Source organism: Lathyrus oleraceus, chromosome 6, assembly GCF_024323335.1.
Source record: "Lathyrus oleraceus cultivar Zhongwan6 chromosome 6, CAAS_Psat_ZW6_1.0, whole genome shotgun sequence".
NCBI classification, from domain to species: domain Eukaryota; kingdom Viridiplantae; phylum Streptophyta; class Magnoliopsida; order Fabales; family Fabaceae; genus Lathyrus; species Lathyrus oleraceus.
The window spans coordinates 8,987,992-9,001,032 of NC_066584.1; the positions used below are offsets into that span (position 1 = coordinate 8,987,992).

At 38.0% G+C, this 13,041-nt stretch overlaps 1 protein-coding gene across 2 annotated transcripts; it reads right to left on the reverse strand.

Moving 5' to 3' along the window:
* Positions 1–8,712: 8,712 nt before the first annotated feature.
* LOC127096815 (uncharacterized) lies at positions 8,713–11,878 on the reverse strand. Of its 2 annotated transcripts, none has more exons than XM_051035352.1 (11): positions 11,725–11,878; positions 11,495–11,583; positions 11,306–11,422; positions 10,890–11,151; positions 10,585–10,733; positions 10,127–10,488; positions 9,917–10,016; positions 9,745–9,804; positions 9,523–9,606; positions 9,332–9,448; positions 8,713–9,203 (listed from the first exon to the last, which is right to left on the reverse strand). In XM_051035352.1, exons 2-11 carry the CDS (start codon positions 11,573–11,575, stop codon positions 8,904–8,906), a joined length of 1,632 nt encoding a protein of 543 aa, XP_050891309.1. In that variant the 5' UTR covers positions 11,576–11,583; positions 11,725–11,878; the 3' UTR covers positions 8,713–8,903. The 2 variants fall into 2 exon arrangements, with proteins under 2 accessions (XP_050891309.1, XP_050891310.1); XM_051035353.1 differs by having other exon boundaries at positions 11,495–11,579; positions 11,725–11,869.
* Positions 11,879–13,041: the final 1,163 nt, after the last annotated feature.

The window sequence follows — 13,041 nt, forward strand, 5'->3', positions numbered from 1 at the left end:
GAAGCAAGTCCGAGGTTTTCTTGGCCGCTTGAATTACGTTTCCAGATTTATATCCCACATGACTGCCACATGTGCGCCGATATTCAAGCTCCTCCGGAAAGATCAGTCTCATGATTGGACCGAGGATTGCCAGAAAGCTTTCGACAGTATCAAAGATTATCTGTCTGAACCTCCGATTTTGTCTCCGCCTGTGGAAGGAAGACCTCTGATCATGTATTTAACAGTTCTTGAAGACTCGATGGGTTGTGTACTCGGTCAACAAGACGAATCAGGGAAGAAGGAGTTTGCTATATACTACCTCAGTAAGAAGTTTACTGATTGTGAGTCTCGATACTCTACACTTGAGAAGACGTGCTGTGCTTTAGCTTGGGCTGCTAAGCGTTTGCGCCAGTACATGATAAATCATACAACTTGGTTGATATCCAGAATGGACCCAATTAAGTATATCTTCGAGAAGCCTGCTTTAACTGGGAGGATTGCCCGTTGGCAGATGTTGTTGTCTGAGTATGATATTGAGTATCGAGCTCAGAAAGCTATCAAAGGTAGTATCTTGGCTGACCATCTAGCGCACCAGCCGATTGAAGATCATCAGTCTGTTCAGTATGACTTCCCTGACGAGGAAATTCTGTATTTGAAGATGAAAGATTGCGATGAGCCTACACTTGATGAAGGTCCAGAACCTGGTTCCAGATGGACGATGGTGTTTGATGGCGCTGTTAATCAATATGGAAATGGAATTGGGGCAGTGATTATCACTCCTCAAGGTTCACACATTCCGTTTACAGCAAGGCTAACTTTCAAATGCACGAACAACATGGCGGAGTATGAAGCCTGTATAATGGGACTTGAAGAATGCATTGATTTGAGAATCAAGTATCTTGATGTCTATGGTGATTCGGCCCTAGTTATCAATCAGATCAAGGGTGAATGGGAGACGAACCAGCCAAGTCTCATTCCGTACAGAGATTACGCAAGGAGAATTTCAACATTCTTTACAGAAGTTGAATTTTATCACATTCCTCGAGAGGATAATCGGATGGCGGATGCTCTTGCAACGCTTGCTTCCATGATAGTGGTCAGACGGTGGAATGATGTCCCCAATATTACTGTGATGCGCTTGGACAGACCAGCTCACATATTTGCAATCGAAGAAGTGAAAGATGACAAGCCTTGGTATTTTGATATCAAAAATTTCCTCCAGAACCAGGTCTACCCGCCTGGGGCATCTGTGAAAGATAGGAAAACTTTGAGAAGGTTGTCAGGCAGTTTCTACCTCAGTGGTGAAGTGCTGTATAAGAGGAATTTCGATATGGTTTTGCTCAGATGCGTGGATAGACACGAAGCAAACCTATTGATGACTGAGGTCCATGAGGGTTCATTTGGTACTCATTCCAATGGACATGCCATGGCTAAGAAAATGTTGAGAGCGGGCTATTATTGGCTGACAATGGAGTCTGACTGTTGCAAGTATGTGAAGAAATGTCACAAGTGTCAAATTTATGCGGATAAGATTCATATTCCTCCGACACTCCTGAATGTGATTTCATCACCATGGCCTTTCTCTATGTGGGGAATCGACATGATCGGCATGATTGAGCCGAAAGCATCCAACGGGCATCGGTTTATTCTCGTAGCGATTGATTACTTCACCAAATGGGTTGAAGCCGCTTCATACGCGAATGTAACCAGACAGGTGGTTGTGAAGTTTATCAAGAACCAGCTGATTTGCCGTTATGGTGTGCCAGAGAGGATCATTACTGATAATGGATCCAATCTGAACAATAAGATGATGGATGAGTTGTGCGCTGAATTCAAGATTGCACACCATAACTCCTCTCCTTACAGACCTAAGATGAATGGGGCTGTTGAAGCTGCTAACAAGAATATCAAGAGGATCATCCAGAAGATGACTGTCACGTACAAAGATTGGCATGAGATGCTGCCATTTGCTTTGCATGGATACCGTACGTCTGTACGCACTTCAACAGGGGCAACCCCTTTTTCTCTTGTTTATGGCATGGAAGCCGTTCTCCCAGTAGAGGTGGAGATCCCATCAATGCGAGTCTTGATGGAAGCCAAGTTGACTGATGCTGAATGGATTCAGAGTCGTTATGACCAGTTGAATTTGATCGAAGAGAAGCGATTAACTGCCATGTGTCATGGTCAGTTATATCAGCAGAGAATGAAGAAAGCATTCGATAAGAAGGTCAAGCCTCGTGTGTTCCGAGAAGGTGACCTCGTGCTCAAGAAAGTTTTGTCTTTCGCGCCCGATTCCAGGGGCAAGTGGACTCCAAACTACGAGGGTCCATATGTTGTTAAGAGAGCCTTTTCAGGCGGTGCTTTAATGCTTACAACAATGGATGGGGAGGATTTCACTCGTCCTGTGAATTCAGATGCAGTCAAGAGATACTTTGCCTAAAAAAAAAAGTATATGCAAATGAAAAAACAGAATAGCTCGCTAAGTTGAAAACCCGAAAGGGCGGCTTAGGCAAAAATAAGTGTCTCGGTGGAGAACCCGCAAGGGTAATCCAGGCAAAAATTAGAGACATGAAAAAAGAGAGAATATTTGCATCCCGCTAGATTGAGTACCTCACCCTGGGGCAATCTAGGCAAAAATTAGGGATTTGGCAAGTAACTGCATCCTGACAAGACTTTCTGGTTCATCAGTCGTCATTTCGTCAGAAGATTCTCGATTCGCCGTCAACCGAAGCTTCGAATACATCGAGATTCAAATTGGTAGAGAAAGGATCATTATGTTCAATGTAGCCCTCTTCCAATATATATCACTGATTTCAAATTTGTACAGATCTATGGAGTCTTGCCATTTGCAGACTACCATTCTATCAAATCAATTTGAGCTTTTTATCCAATTATTTGCACTCCTACTTGTTTCAATTCAACAAATGTTTTGCATGTTTTAAATTGATAAAATATCATTGTTTTAAACAAATCAAAATTTTCAAAAAAAATTTGTTTTAAACAAAGTGAACATTCACAAGATTGAAAGGATACTCAAGAATATCTCAGTGCTCTCCCGAGGGTGGCATGATTTCCAACAGGTAGGACATTGGTTCATATTCCTGGTTTGGTGGTATCTTCTTTCTTCAGATCTTTGTTGGGGTTGTTCCTCAAATAGAGTTGTTGTTGGGGTTGTTCCCCAGTATAGTCGCAAGCAGAGTGTTGTTGAAGACTTCGTTTTCTCCAGCAGCAGTTTTCCCAGCATGGGTGTTTCCTTGTGAGTTTCGGCGGTTGATGGTTTGTCATCTTGGTGCCCCGTCACTTTCTCCAGTGGGTCGTATGCCCCAGACTTTATTTGTCTCCTCGGCAGTCATGAGTAGAGCTGTTATGATATCCCCATCGGATTCGCGAGCAGAGTTGTTATCACTCTTCCCAATGCAGTTGCCAGCGGAGTTGTTTCCTCAGCACGATCGCTTCTTTTGAAGACTCGGTAAGCCGGCGGTTTGATACCCGGTACTTTACCTTTCCCCGGCGAAGTCGTCTGCGGAATTGTTGCTATCTCTCCATCAGAGTTTGTTCTCTTCAGCAGAGTAGGATTTATTTTCCTATTCAGCGGTTGATTGGGTCGACATCCCAGTGTTTTCAACCATCTTTTTCTCAGCATAGTCTGCAGAGTATTTGTTATGGCAATTTCGCCTGTTGAGTACTCCTTCGATCCCCGGTATGGTCGGATGATGGCTCTACCATCCAGAGAACGGATTAATTTCCTGACTGTTTGTGATCCCCAGTAGAGTGGCTTATATTGCAGAATCTACTTGTTGTGATCAGTTTGCTATGCATTTTCTTTCCCAAGTAGAGTGGTTCGTTGCAGAATCTACTTGTTTGATCTGTCCTCCCTCAGTGGGTTGTTCCCCAAGAGAGTAGCCGACAGTTTTCCCCAGTAGAGTTGCTTATGCAGTTAGATTCTATTTGGATGATATCACTCTCCCTCAGTGGGTTGTTCCCCAGCGGAGTTATGTGGAGTTGCTTCTACAACAGTTCGTGCTTGTGCAATGCATCCTTTTGTTTCTCAGTTGACACTGAGATCCCCTGCAGATACTTTGGGACTTCTCTTGTTCCCCTACCGATTCGTCTTGGTGGTTGCTTTGCCCATTGTGACTTTCTGTACCCTGATCGGGTTGTTTCCTGATATCTCTGATCCTCTGCTTCTTCAGCAGTACCCGCAGATCTTTGCTTTACAGCATGAAGATCTCCGCAGATTGGCTCTCCAGCTGGTTGTTCCCCTGGAAGTATAATACTGGACGTTTTGATTCCTGAACCTGTTTGTGTTGGAGTTGTCTGTTTTGTCAGCATTCATCAAACATAAATCACGCATATTCATGCATATTCATAAACATTCAGATATTCATGTTGCATTTCTTGCCATGTATCTTTTGCTTGTCGTGTTCTCCTGCACGGGTGATATAGATCTCTTTATAGATCTCCCCAAGCAGATGTCGGGTGTTTAAAATCTCTCCATATAGAGTCAGCCCCATAAGCAGAAAATGTTGCCTTTCCTTCTGCAGTTCCCCACTGAGATATATCCTCGTGGATGACGGTTTCTTCTGTTTCCTCCCAACACATATATTGGGATGGATGTTCCTATTTGAGTTACATCCTCATTAGGACGTGTCTTGATTCAGTCTGTCTTTTCGGATTATTCCCGAATTGGCTATTTGTCAAATGTCTTGTGCTTCCCAGTGGGTTGTTCCCCAGCGGAGTAATTTTGGGCCGCTACCCTCATACCTGTGGTTATAAGTCCTACTTTTCCTGGCTTTCTTGACAGAATTTGTGGTTATACACCTTTTATTCTCCAGCCAGAATTTGGTTTTCTACCTAACAGTCGGTAGTTGTAAATCCTATTTTCCTGCTCTCCAGCAGTTTGTGGTTTGTTATAAACCCTATTTGGTTTCCCGTGCGGATTTGTGATTCGTTCTATCCCCACGTGGAGTTGTTGGTCTTCTATCCCGTATTCGGTAGATGTAAACCCTAATTTTGTGGTCATCTCCACCCTTTTGGCCCTCTGCCTACGAACCAGCAGTCGTAAGTCCTATCTTTGCGGTTTTTCTACTTACAAACCGGTAGTCATAAACCCTGTTTTCTCCACTTGCAGAGTTAACTTTGTTGTTCATCTCAACCGATGACAATTTCCCTTGTGGTTATCTTCATCTAGTTCTTGATGTTGATTTTTCCTTTGCTTGGATAAGTTGCTCAGATCAGCACTTATATCCCTCGCAAGTCTTTTGTGGATAATTGCCGTATGCTAGCAATTTTATCCCCAGTGGGTCCTTTCACCTTGTGTCAGTGATTGTGTTCCCTGGATCATTGGTTTTCACCAGTGAATCCTCAGCAGATCGCCTTTCATTTACCCTTTTGTCGGTAATGTCTGTTGCTCCTTTTGATTGGTCATCATTATATACCTATTCTGGTATCCTGATGCCTTTCTTTTCGGATTTCTATCCTATAAACAACCTACAACCCGGTAAGGATAATCTTCCATGCGAGGTTATTATTCACGTTTTGACGGCTATGAATAATATGTCTCATGCGCTCTTTGGTCGGAATCCTTTGTTGATCTTCCCCAGTCGAGTAAGATTCGTTTTCCGTTGTGGAATCGAATGTCCATCCTATAAACAAGTCTGCTGTTCTAGCTTTCTTCAGGGTGATGAGTGTCTTGGAACACAAAACCAATTCACGATTTCGGATTTTATCCTACAAACAACCTACGACCCGGTTCAGGATAATCTCCCTTTGTGAGTATTCTATCCACGTTCTGACGGTAATGGATATATATCTCGTTCACTCTCGAGTCAATCTTTTGATTGTTTTCTCCACAGAGTCAGATTCGTTTTCCCGTGTGGATTCGAATGGTCCATCCTATAAACAAGTCTGCTGTTCTAGCTCAGGGTGATGAGTGTCTTGGAACCAAACCAATTCACGATTTCGGATTTTATCCTATAAACAACCTACAACCCGGTTCAGATAATCTTCCTTAGTCAGATTGTATTCTTGTGGAATCGAATGTCCATCCTATAAACAAGTCTGCTGTTCTAGCTTTCTTCAGGATGATGAGTGTTTTGGAACACAACCAATTCACGATTTCGGACTTTATCCTACAAACAACCTACAACCCGGTTCAGGATAACTTTCCATGCAAGTACATTATCTACGTTTTGACGGCTATAGATAATATATCTCATGCACTCTTGTCGAACACTTTGCTTGTTTCCCAACTGAGTAAGATTTGCATTCTTTACAGAATCAAATATCCATCCTATAAACAAGTTTGCTTTCGCTCTCTTCAGGATGATGAGTGTTTTGGAACACACACCAATTCACGTCTTTGGTCGGTCACCTGTTACATACCTACAACCCGGTATCCTTGGTGTTCCTTCCTGATTTTTTGTTACCCTCATACCGGTAACACCTCATTCTTTGGGGCTTCCTCAGTGAAGTTTTCCCGTTGCTTCTCCCCAGGAGTCAGTTGTGTCTCTCCAATGGATTTATTTCCTTTGGATTTCTTTTCCCAGTGTGAGTCCTTCACTCCCCAGTGAGGCCTACAGTCTGTTTTCTGTTATCTTCTAATCAGAGTCGTGTCTTGTTCACGCTGTGTCAGTGTTGTTTATCCCAACTAAAGTCTTGTCAGAGTCTCTGTTCCTGGTGAGTGTATTACTCCGACAGGATCGTCTTTTCTTCTGTGTTAACCATATTCCCCACAGAATTGTGTCTTTTGCATACATACATTTGCATCATGAGGTCTTTTAGGGACCAAAATTTGTCTCATTACTGTTATTTAAGCCCATTCTACCGCGTCGAGATGAAGATTTCTAAACTTCACTTCTCCGGCTAGCATGACCTTAATAGGGGCATCTGTAAGACCCCAATTTTGGCCCTAAGATCCCTCATGGCCATATCATCTCATATCATAGCCTCAAGGATCATTGCATGCCTTTGCTTCCCTCCTAGTGGGTAGGTTGCCTTGTGTGTGTGGTTCTTGATCACCAAGCATGTTTTGCATTTGTATATTATGCTTTTCATATGTTTATCATCCAAAAAGTACAAAAATATTGTCAGTCTAACCTTGTTGCTTGCAGTTGAAGCAATTATCAGCAATTAGGTCAAAGACAGTCAACAGTCAGTCAAAGCAATGGATGATGGCCATTCTTGCAGAATTTGGGCACCATGACCAATAATCAAGAGTTCACACAAACTTGGGACATCATTGGAAATCAAGGTCTCAAGGAATTAAGGTTTGGAATTCATCAGAAGTGGTTCAATCATGCAAAACCCTAGAAAAGTCAACAGAAAGTCAAACTTGGTCAACTGGCCATTTAATCAGTGATTTGATGGATGGAATTGATTTGAAGGAGTTCATTCATGTCTACAAGCCTCATATGTCATGTCCAACCTCATCATGGAAGAATTTGAAGTCAAACAGAAAATTTCAGAAATGGAAAAGGGACCTTTAATGAAAACTGCCATAAATGGAAAGTCTTGATCCTCAACTTACCATCATGATACAAGCTTCAAATGAATTTTTGCCCAACATGAAAGTTGAAGATCTTGTTCTCCCATTTCCAAAAAGTCAAAGAACTCTCAATTCCCATGTGTGGTTGGCAAGTTATGATCGAATCGATTTCAGAAAATCTTGAACTTCAAAGGGCATATCTCCCAAACCGTTTGGCCAATTTTGGTGGGCAGTTTTCTACAAGTCACATTTGATCCCCCTTTCCAAAAATATAAATTTCATGAGCCAAAACTTCACCAATCAAAATGGCATATTGACTTTTTCATTTAAATGCAAGTTTGACCAAGAGTTCCTCTTTTGAAGTAAACTTTTTCTAACATTTGGCCAATTGGAACAGCTCAAGAATATCATTTTAAGTGTGTTTGCAAGCTCAAATTATGCAGGACAATGAGGCCATGCTGGGTTGCTTGAATTGTAAGAAAAGAACAAAATGTACCTCTTTAAATTGATCTTCCCAAACCAAAATAAAATATATCTTGAGTATGTACCAAGGAAATCAAAACTTGATATTTCTAGTAGGTATTTTCTTGGTTGTTGTAACTTGTAACCACACCAATAATATACAAGGAGAAAACTAAGTAAGAAAAAATAAATAAGCCTTTTTGCTGCATGTAACTGCATGCCACCAGAGCAAAGTGAATACCATAATTGAGCTGGATATGAGAAAGCACTTAATTGCTTGCAAGTATATTTATTGGAAGATGTTTGTTTCCACACCAAAAGCAACCTTGTTTGAAATGGACCACAATCTTGTCCCAACTATATTTCACTATCATCACTCTTGCTTTAGATATTGAACAATGATCTTCAGTACATGATGTGAATGCACCACTATTTATTGATTGATAGTGTATCATAAACTCATTTAATATATACAGCTCATACTATTGTATATCCTTCATTACTTGTCAATTTGTTACACACAGAAAAAGAATCATATTTAAACCTATTCACACCCACCTTGTTTTATTAAAGGGTTCAATTAAGTGCTTATATAGAAACTATTTTTAAATTAAGTCAATCTGCTCTTATATACATTATAAGTTGTTTTTGTGAACTATAATAGCTGAAAATACAGACAAATAATCAGTTGTTTTCATAACCTCTCTCGAACATCTCTCGAACAGTCTCACAAACTCAGATAAATCAGTCCAAAGATGCTATTATAGATATATGTATAGTTAAAATTCCATAGAACATGCAAATTGCATTGCTTACTTTATTCAGTGTAGTTATGAAGGAATCTGAAGAAAACTACACAATGGGATAAAAGAACAGATGATCCATTTACATTTTTTTTTTATGAATGATCTACACCTGTATACAAAATTGCATCCCCAACACCAATAAAACAATATACAGAAAAACTAGAGAAAAATTATGTGCAAAGCAAGTACCTAAAGCTGAACTCATAAGGCATGATTTGTACAAATTGTGAGAGGGGTTCAGTTTTTCTTTTCTCAAGCAATTTAATGGCTTCTTTTCCAAGTTCACTTGGTAACTGAAGGCAGATCCAATCCATCAAAGATTCTAAGTCTTTTGCGAAATTCTGTGAATACCAATCCAAAAGCTTTGGAATAGCAAACTTGGTAGTTGAAATTCCAACTGTTGCTTGTAAATACTCTCTTTTGGCCACTTCCAGTTCATTCTCCACTTGGGATGCTGTGTAAACTCTCACCTGCATTTTACATCATAGATCATGAGAAATCCTTAAACATACATATTAATTAAAAGGAGGATAGAATTTTCAACTCGAGTTTACTGATGCGCCCACAAAATTTCAATGTGAATTACTCAACAACTTACAGAAGGAGAGGACCAAGTTCCACTAGAGAGAGCAAATGTCACTAGAGGTTCTGAAAGTTCCAATCCATATATGCTTCTTGCTATCATTTCATGATTTTTCGCTCCCTTCGAAAACGTCTGTTTTGCAATTCAGTTGTTAACTATATATTCTCATCCATTGAAATGCAGGAGTTGAAATGGACAAGACTTACGAATTTGTAGTGATAAGGAAGTCTTAAAATGAAATGCTCTATGGTTGTTGCGCTTAGTACATGTCCACCGACATCTATTTTTGCCTACATAGCAAGAAAACCATATAAATCGTTGAGCATATTTAATCTGCGTTGTTTTATATACTAAATCAGAAGAACAAGCACAAAGCGAAACCATCCTATTCCTAGCCAGAAGAAACAAAATTGCCTTATAGTACGTACCTTCCGCATCATTGCAACAGCCATTTCAGGACTCTCCGGTATACCATTCTCTATGAATGCCTGAATAAAAGAGAAAAAGCATCAATAAATGTTGTGATAAAAAATAAGCTAAATTGAGATACAAGTTATACTGTACTATATGTTATTCTAGTAAAAACATAAACACACATACATTCATCATACACGAGTTATAGGTGTTGATCCAAAATGCTAGCTTCTCCTGATGGTTGAGGTTCTCCATGTTGACAGAGGCCAGCTTCCTAAAAAGAAGTCTGCAAGATTCCCGGAATCAAACTATTGTAGTTGATAAATTGCTTATTTTCAGAGTAAAAGTAACTAATTTAAAATCGAGTATTCGTACAAAATATAGAATATGACATACTTTAACCGGTGTAGTAAAAACAAAGTATTTGCAGTTCGTTTTGCATTGAAAGATTTAGCATCAATTGCACATAAATGCTTGTAGGGACCAATATCCCTCTTTCCAAATTCCAGACATATGCCATATGGATCCCAAAACTCTGTTCTTTCCACACAGTTTTGAGGCTTTCGAGTCCATAAGGGTGATGATACGTCGCCTGCAAAACCTGAATTCTTCACAGAACTCATCCTCAATAGAATGCTTGATAAGCACTTTAGAATATTTTCAGAAATCACATTTGGACTGTCAGCTTCTGTTGGCATTTGGTATGGACTAGGATGTCCTAATTCTGCCACTTGCCGGTCTTTTACCTTTGGTTCTTGCTGCATTGTGGGAAACATCACAATTGATAATCATTAATGACTTCAAGGAATTTCTTTCTTTTCACCTACTTACTCCAAAACACAGATGAAAATTACCTTCTTTTTCGGAGAATGCGCTTTTTTATGCAATGACTTATCGTCAACATGAAGATTTTTAATTTGGGTTTTACTCATTTGTTTCGAGGGTTGAAGTCTGCTTTTAAAAGAATCGTTGCAGAATTGATTCTCTTTTCCTTGTATATTCTCTGGAAAGCCAAAAACAAGCATAATCCATGAGGGAATGAAACTTTGATACTAATCAGTGTCAAACTCTTACATTGAACTGACACTCCGTGAACTAAACACCAATACTTAATTAAGCTAAACACGTGAAAACATAATGATGAGTTGATCTTGCTCACCTATGATAGGCCTAGTTGTAGATATTGCTTCTGGATCATCAACTGTTTGTGAAAGAGACTTCAATTCATCTAATTTAGCACTGTCCATTATTGTTGTTGTGTTTGAATTGTTTGGAAGAGGCGATGAATTCTCCAATTTGGTCTTACAAGATGACATGTAAACAGCTTCTTGATACAAATCTTGCCTGAAATGCACAACTGTCTCTTCAAGCCTAACAATTTCCTCTTCCAAAACTGCCACTTCAGCCAGAAGTGCTAGTATCTACACACAAATTTCTTCAACATTAATAACTCCTAACACTGAAAATTTCCTTTACACAATCCCCTTCTTTCTAACTTAGCAATAGACAAAAACACTTATTTAAAAAATCACTTAAAAACAGAAGAAAAAAATAGTGAAAGAGTCATTTACTAACATAGGGAGGTAGATAAGAAGGAAGACGAGGTAAAACTCCTAAAGGTCTATTGAAAGCTCTCTCCAATGCCATGTGAATGTTCTTCTCATGCTTAAGCTTCTTCTTCAAACTATCCACCTGAAATTCACAGAATTCAACTCAGTTTCCAATTAGGTACAAGAATCAGTTTCAATAGTATTATAAACATACATCTTGTTGCAATGCCAACTTTCTTTGAATGGTTGAAGATTTTCCAGCATTAGTAGAATTTTTGAAGCTTCCTTGCATCATCTATCTACCTTATTGAATAGAAAAAAACAAAAAATGAGGTTGGATTTTTGTTGAAACCGTTTATCAAACACATAAAGGACATGAATGAATGCACAGTATTTGAAATGATAGAATGAATTTTGAAGAAATACAAAAAAATTGAATGTAACCTTTTAGTAATAGATAGACATTAATTAAAAAAGAGTGAAGTTGATAATAAATGAAGCAGCGAGTTGATTAGAAAAAGAACAAGAGTAAGAAAAATAGAATAAATAAGAAAATTATGGGTAGTCATGGAAGTGAGATACAGTTGTTGCCAGTTCCACCGCTGCAGAAATTAAAAATAATAATAATAAATATATATTTTGAAATATAAAAATACACGTAATACTATTTAAATGGTGACTTCACTCCAATGTTAATTTATGTCATTATATATATAAACCGACATGCATCTTTCTATTTTCTGATTTTTTTTTAGTTCCAAGTATTTAATGGGGGTTTCTTTCACACACACAAAACTGTTTATTTTTTTATTAATTATTAGGTTTGAGTTATGGTAACTAGGTTTTGGTATTTATTAGAGATTGATTTAATTCAATCTTATAAAATTTGATTTGTAAAATAATATAAATTATAATCAATCTATGTTTAATTAATATGAGACATATGATTCTCTAGATATATTTTTAGGATTTTTTTTGGGTTTTATGCGTGGACAATCTAAGATTTGATCAATTAATTCAATTTTATAAAATCAATTTTAAGGTGATAATAAGTGTCACTTTTTATATAAACAATTATTAAACATATGTCTAACTAATATGAGATTTATGATCTTTTCAATATACCTACACGCTCAACACTCTTTTGAGATTGACGCGTGAATTTAAACAATAGACGATTCAAGGCTCGATCGATAGGTTTTGATATCATATTAGAGTTTGGTCTACCTCATCCCCATAAAACTAATTAGTAAAGTTAGGGGTGTCATTCAATATAAAATCATCATTAAACTCTATGTCTAATTAACGTGGAATTTGAGATCTTTCCTATACTTGTCATTGAAGTAGAAAAAGATTTTTTTTATTTGAAGTTAAAATGATATGACATTCAATTTAGTTGGTTGAGATGAAATCTTTAAAAATGATAGATTCGATTTTAAAAAAAGTGGTTTAGATTAGATTTTTTTCCGATTTAATTATAGTGTTGATTTTTCTATTTTGTTTCAATTTATAAAATCAGCTTGTCTGTTTTAATCGTCTTTCACATATTTACACTTAAAATTAATAATTTATTCATTTTTAAATGACGCATCACTTGTAAAACTTGATAAATTATCTAATAAATTTTTTTTTGGAACATTCAAAATAAAAAATATAATTTAAAGAATTAATATTTCATCAAATTGTAGTGTAAAAGAGTGACCGGAGATCAAAACTATTTGATTTAAAACTACGAGGACTGATATTATGAATAAGATTAAA

Bases quoted from the DNA above. Each gene is read 5' to 3' on its own strand.
- LOC127096815 (XM_051035352.1), bottom strand. From the start codon at position 11,575: ATGATGCAAGGAAGCTTCAAAAATTCTACTAATGCTGGAAAATCTTCA. The intron at 11,423-11,494 runs GTATGTTTATAA...TGTGAATTTCAG, and splicing joins AGTTGGCATTGCAACAAGAT to GTGGATAGTTTGAAGAAGAA. The intron at 9,607-9,744 runs GTACGTACTATA...CTTGCTATGTAG, and splicing joins CTGTTGCAATGATGCGGAAG to GCAAAAATAGATGTCGGTGG.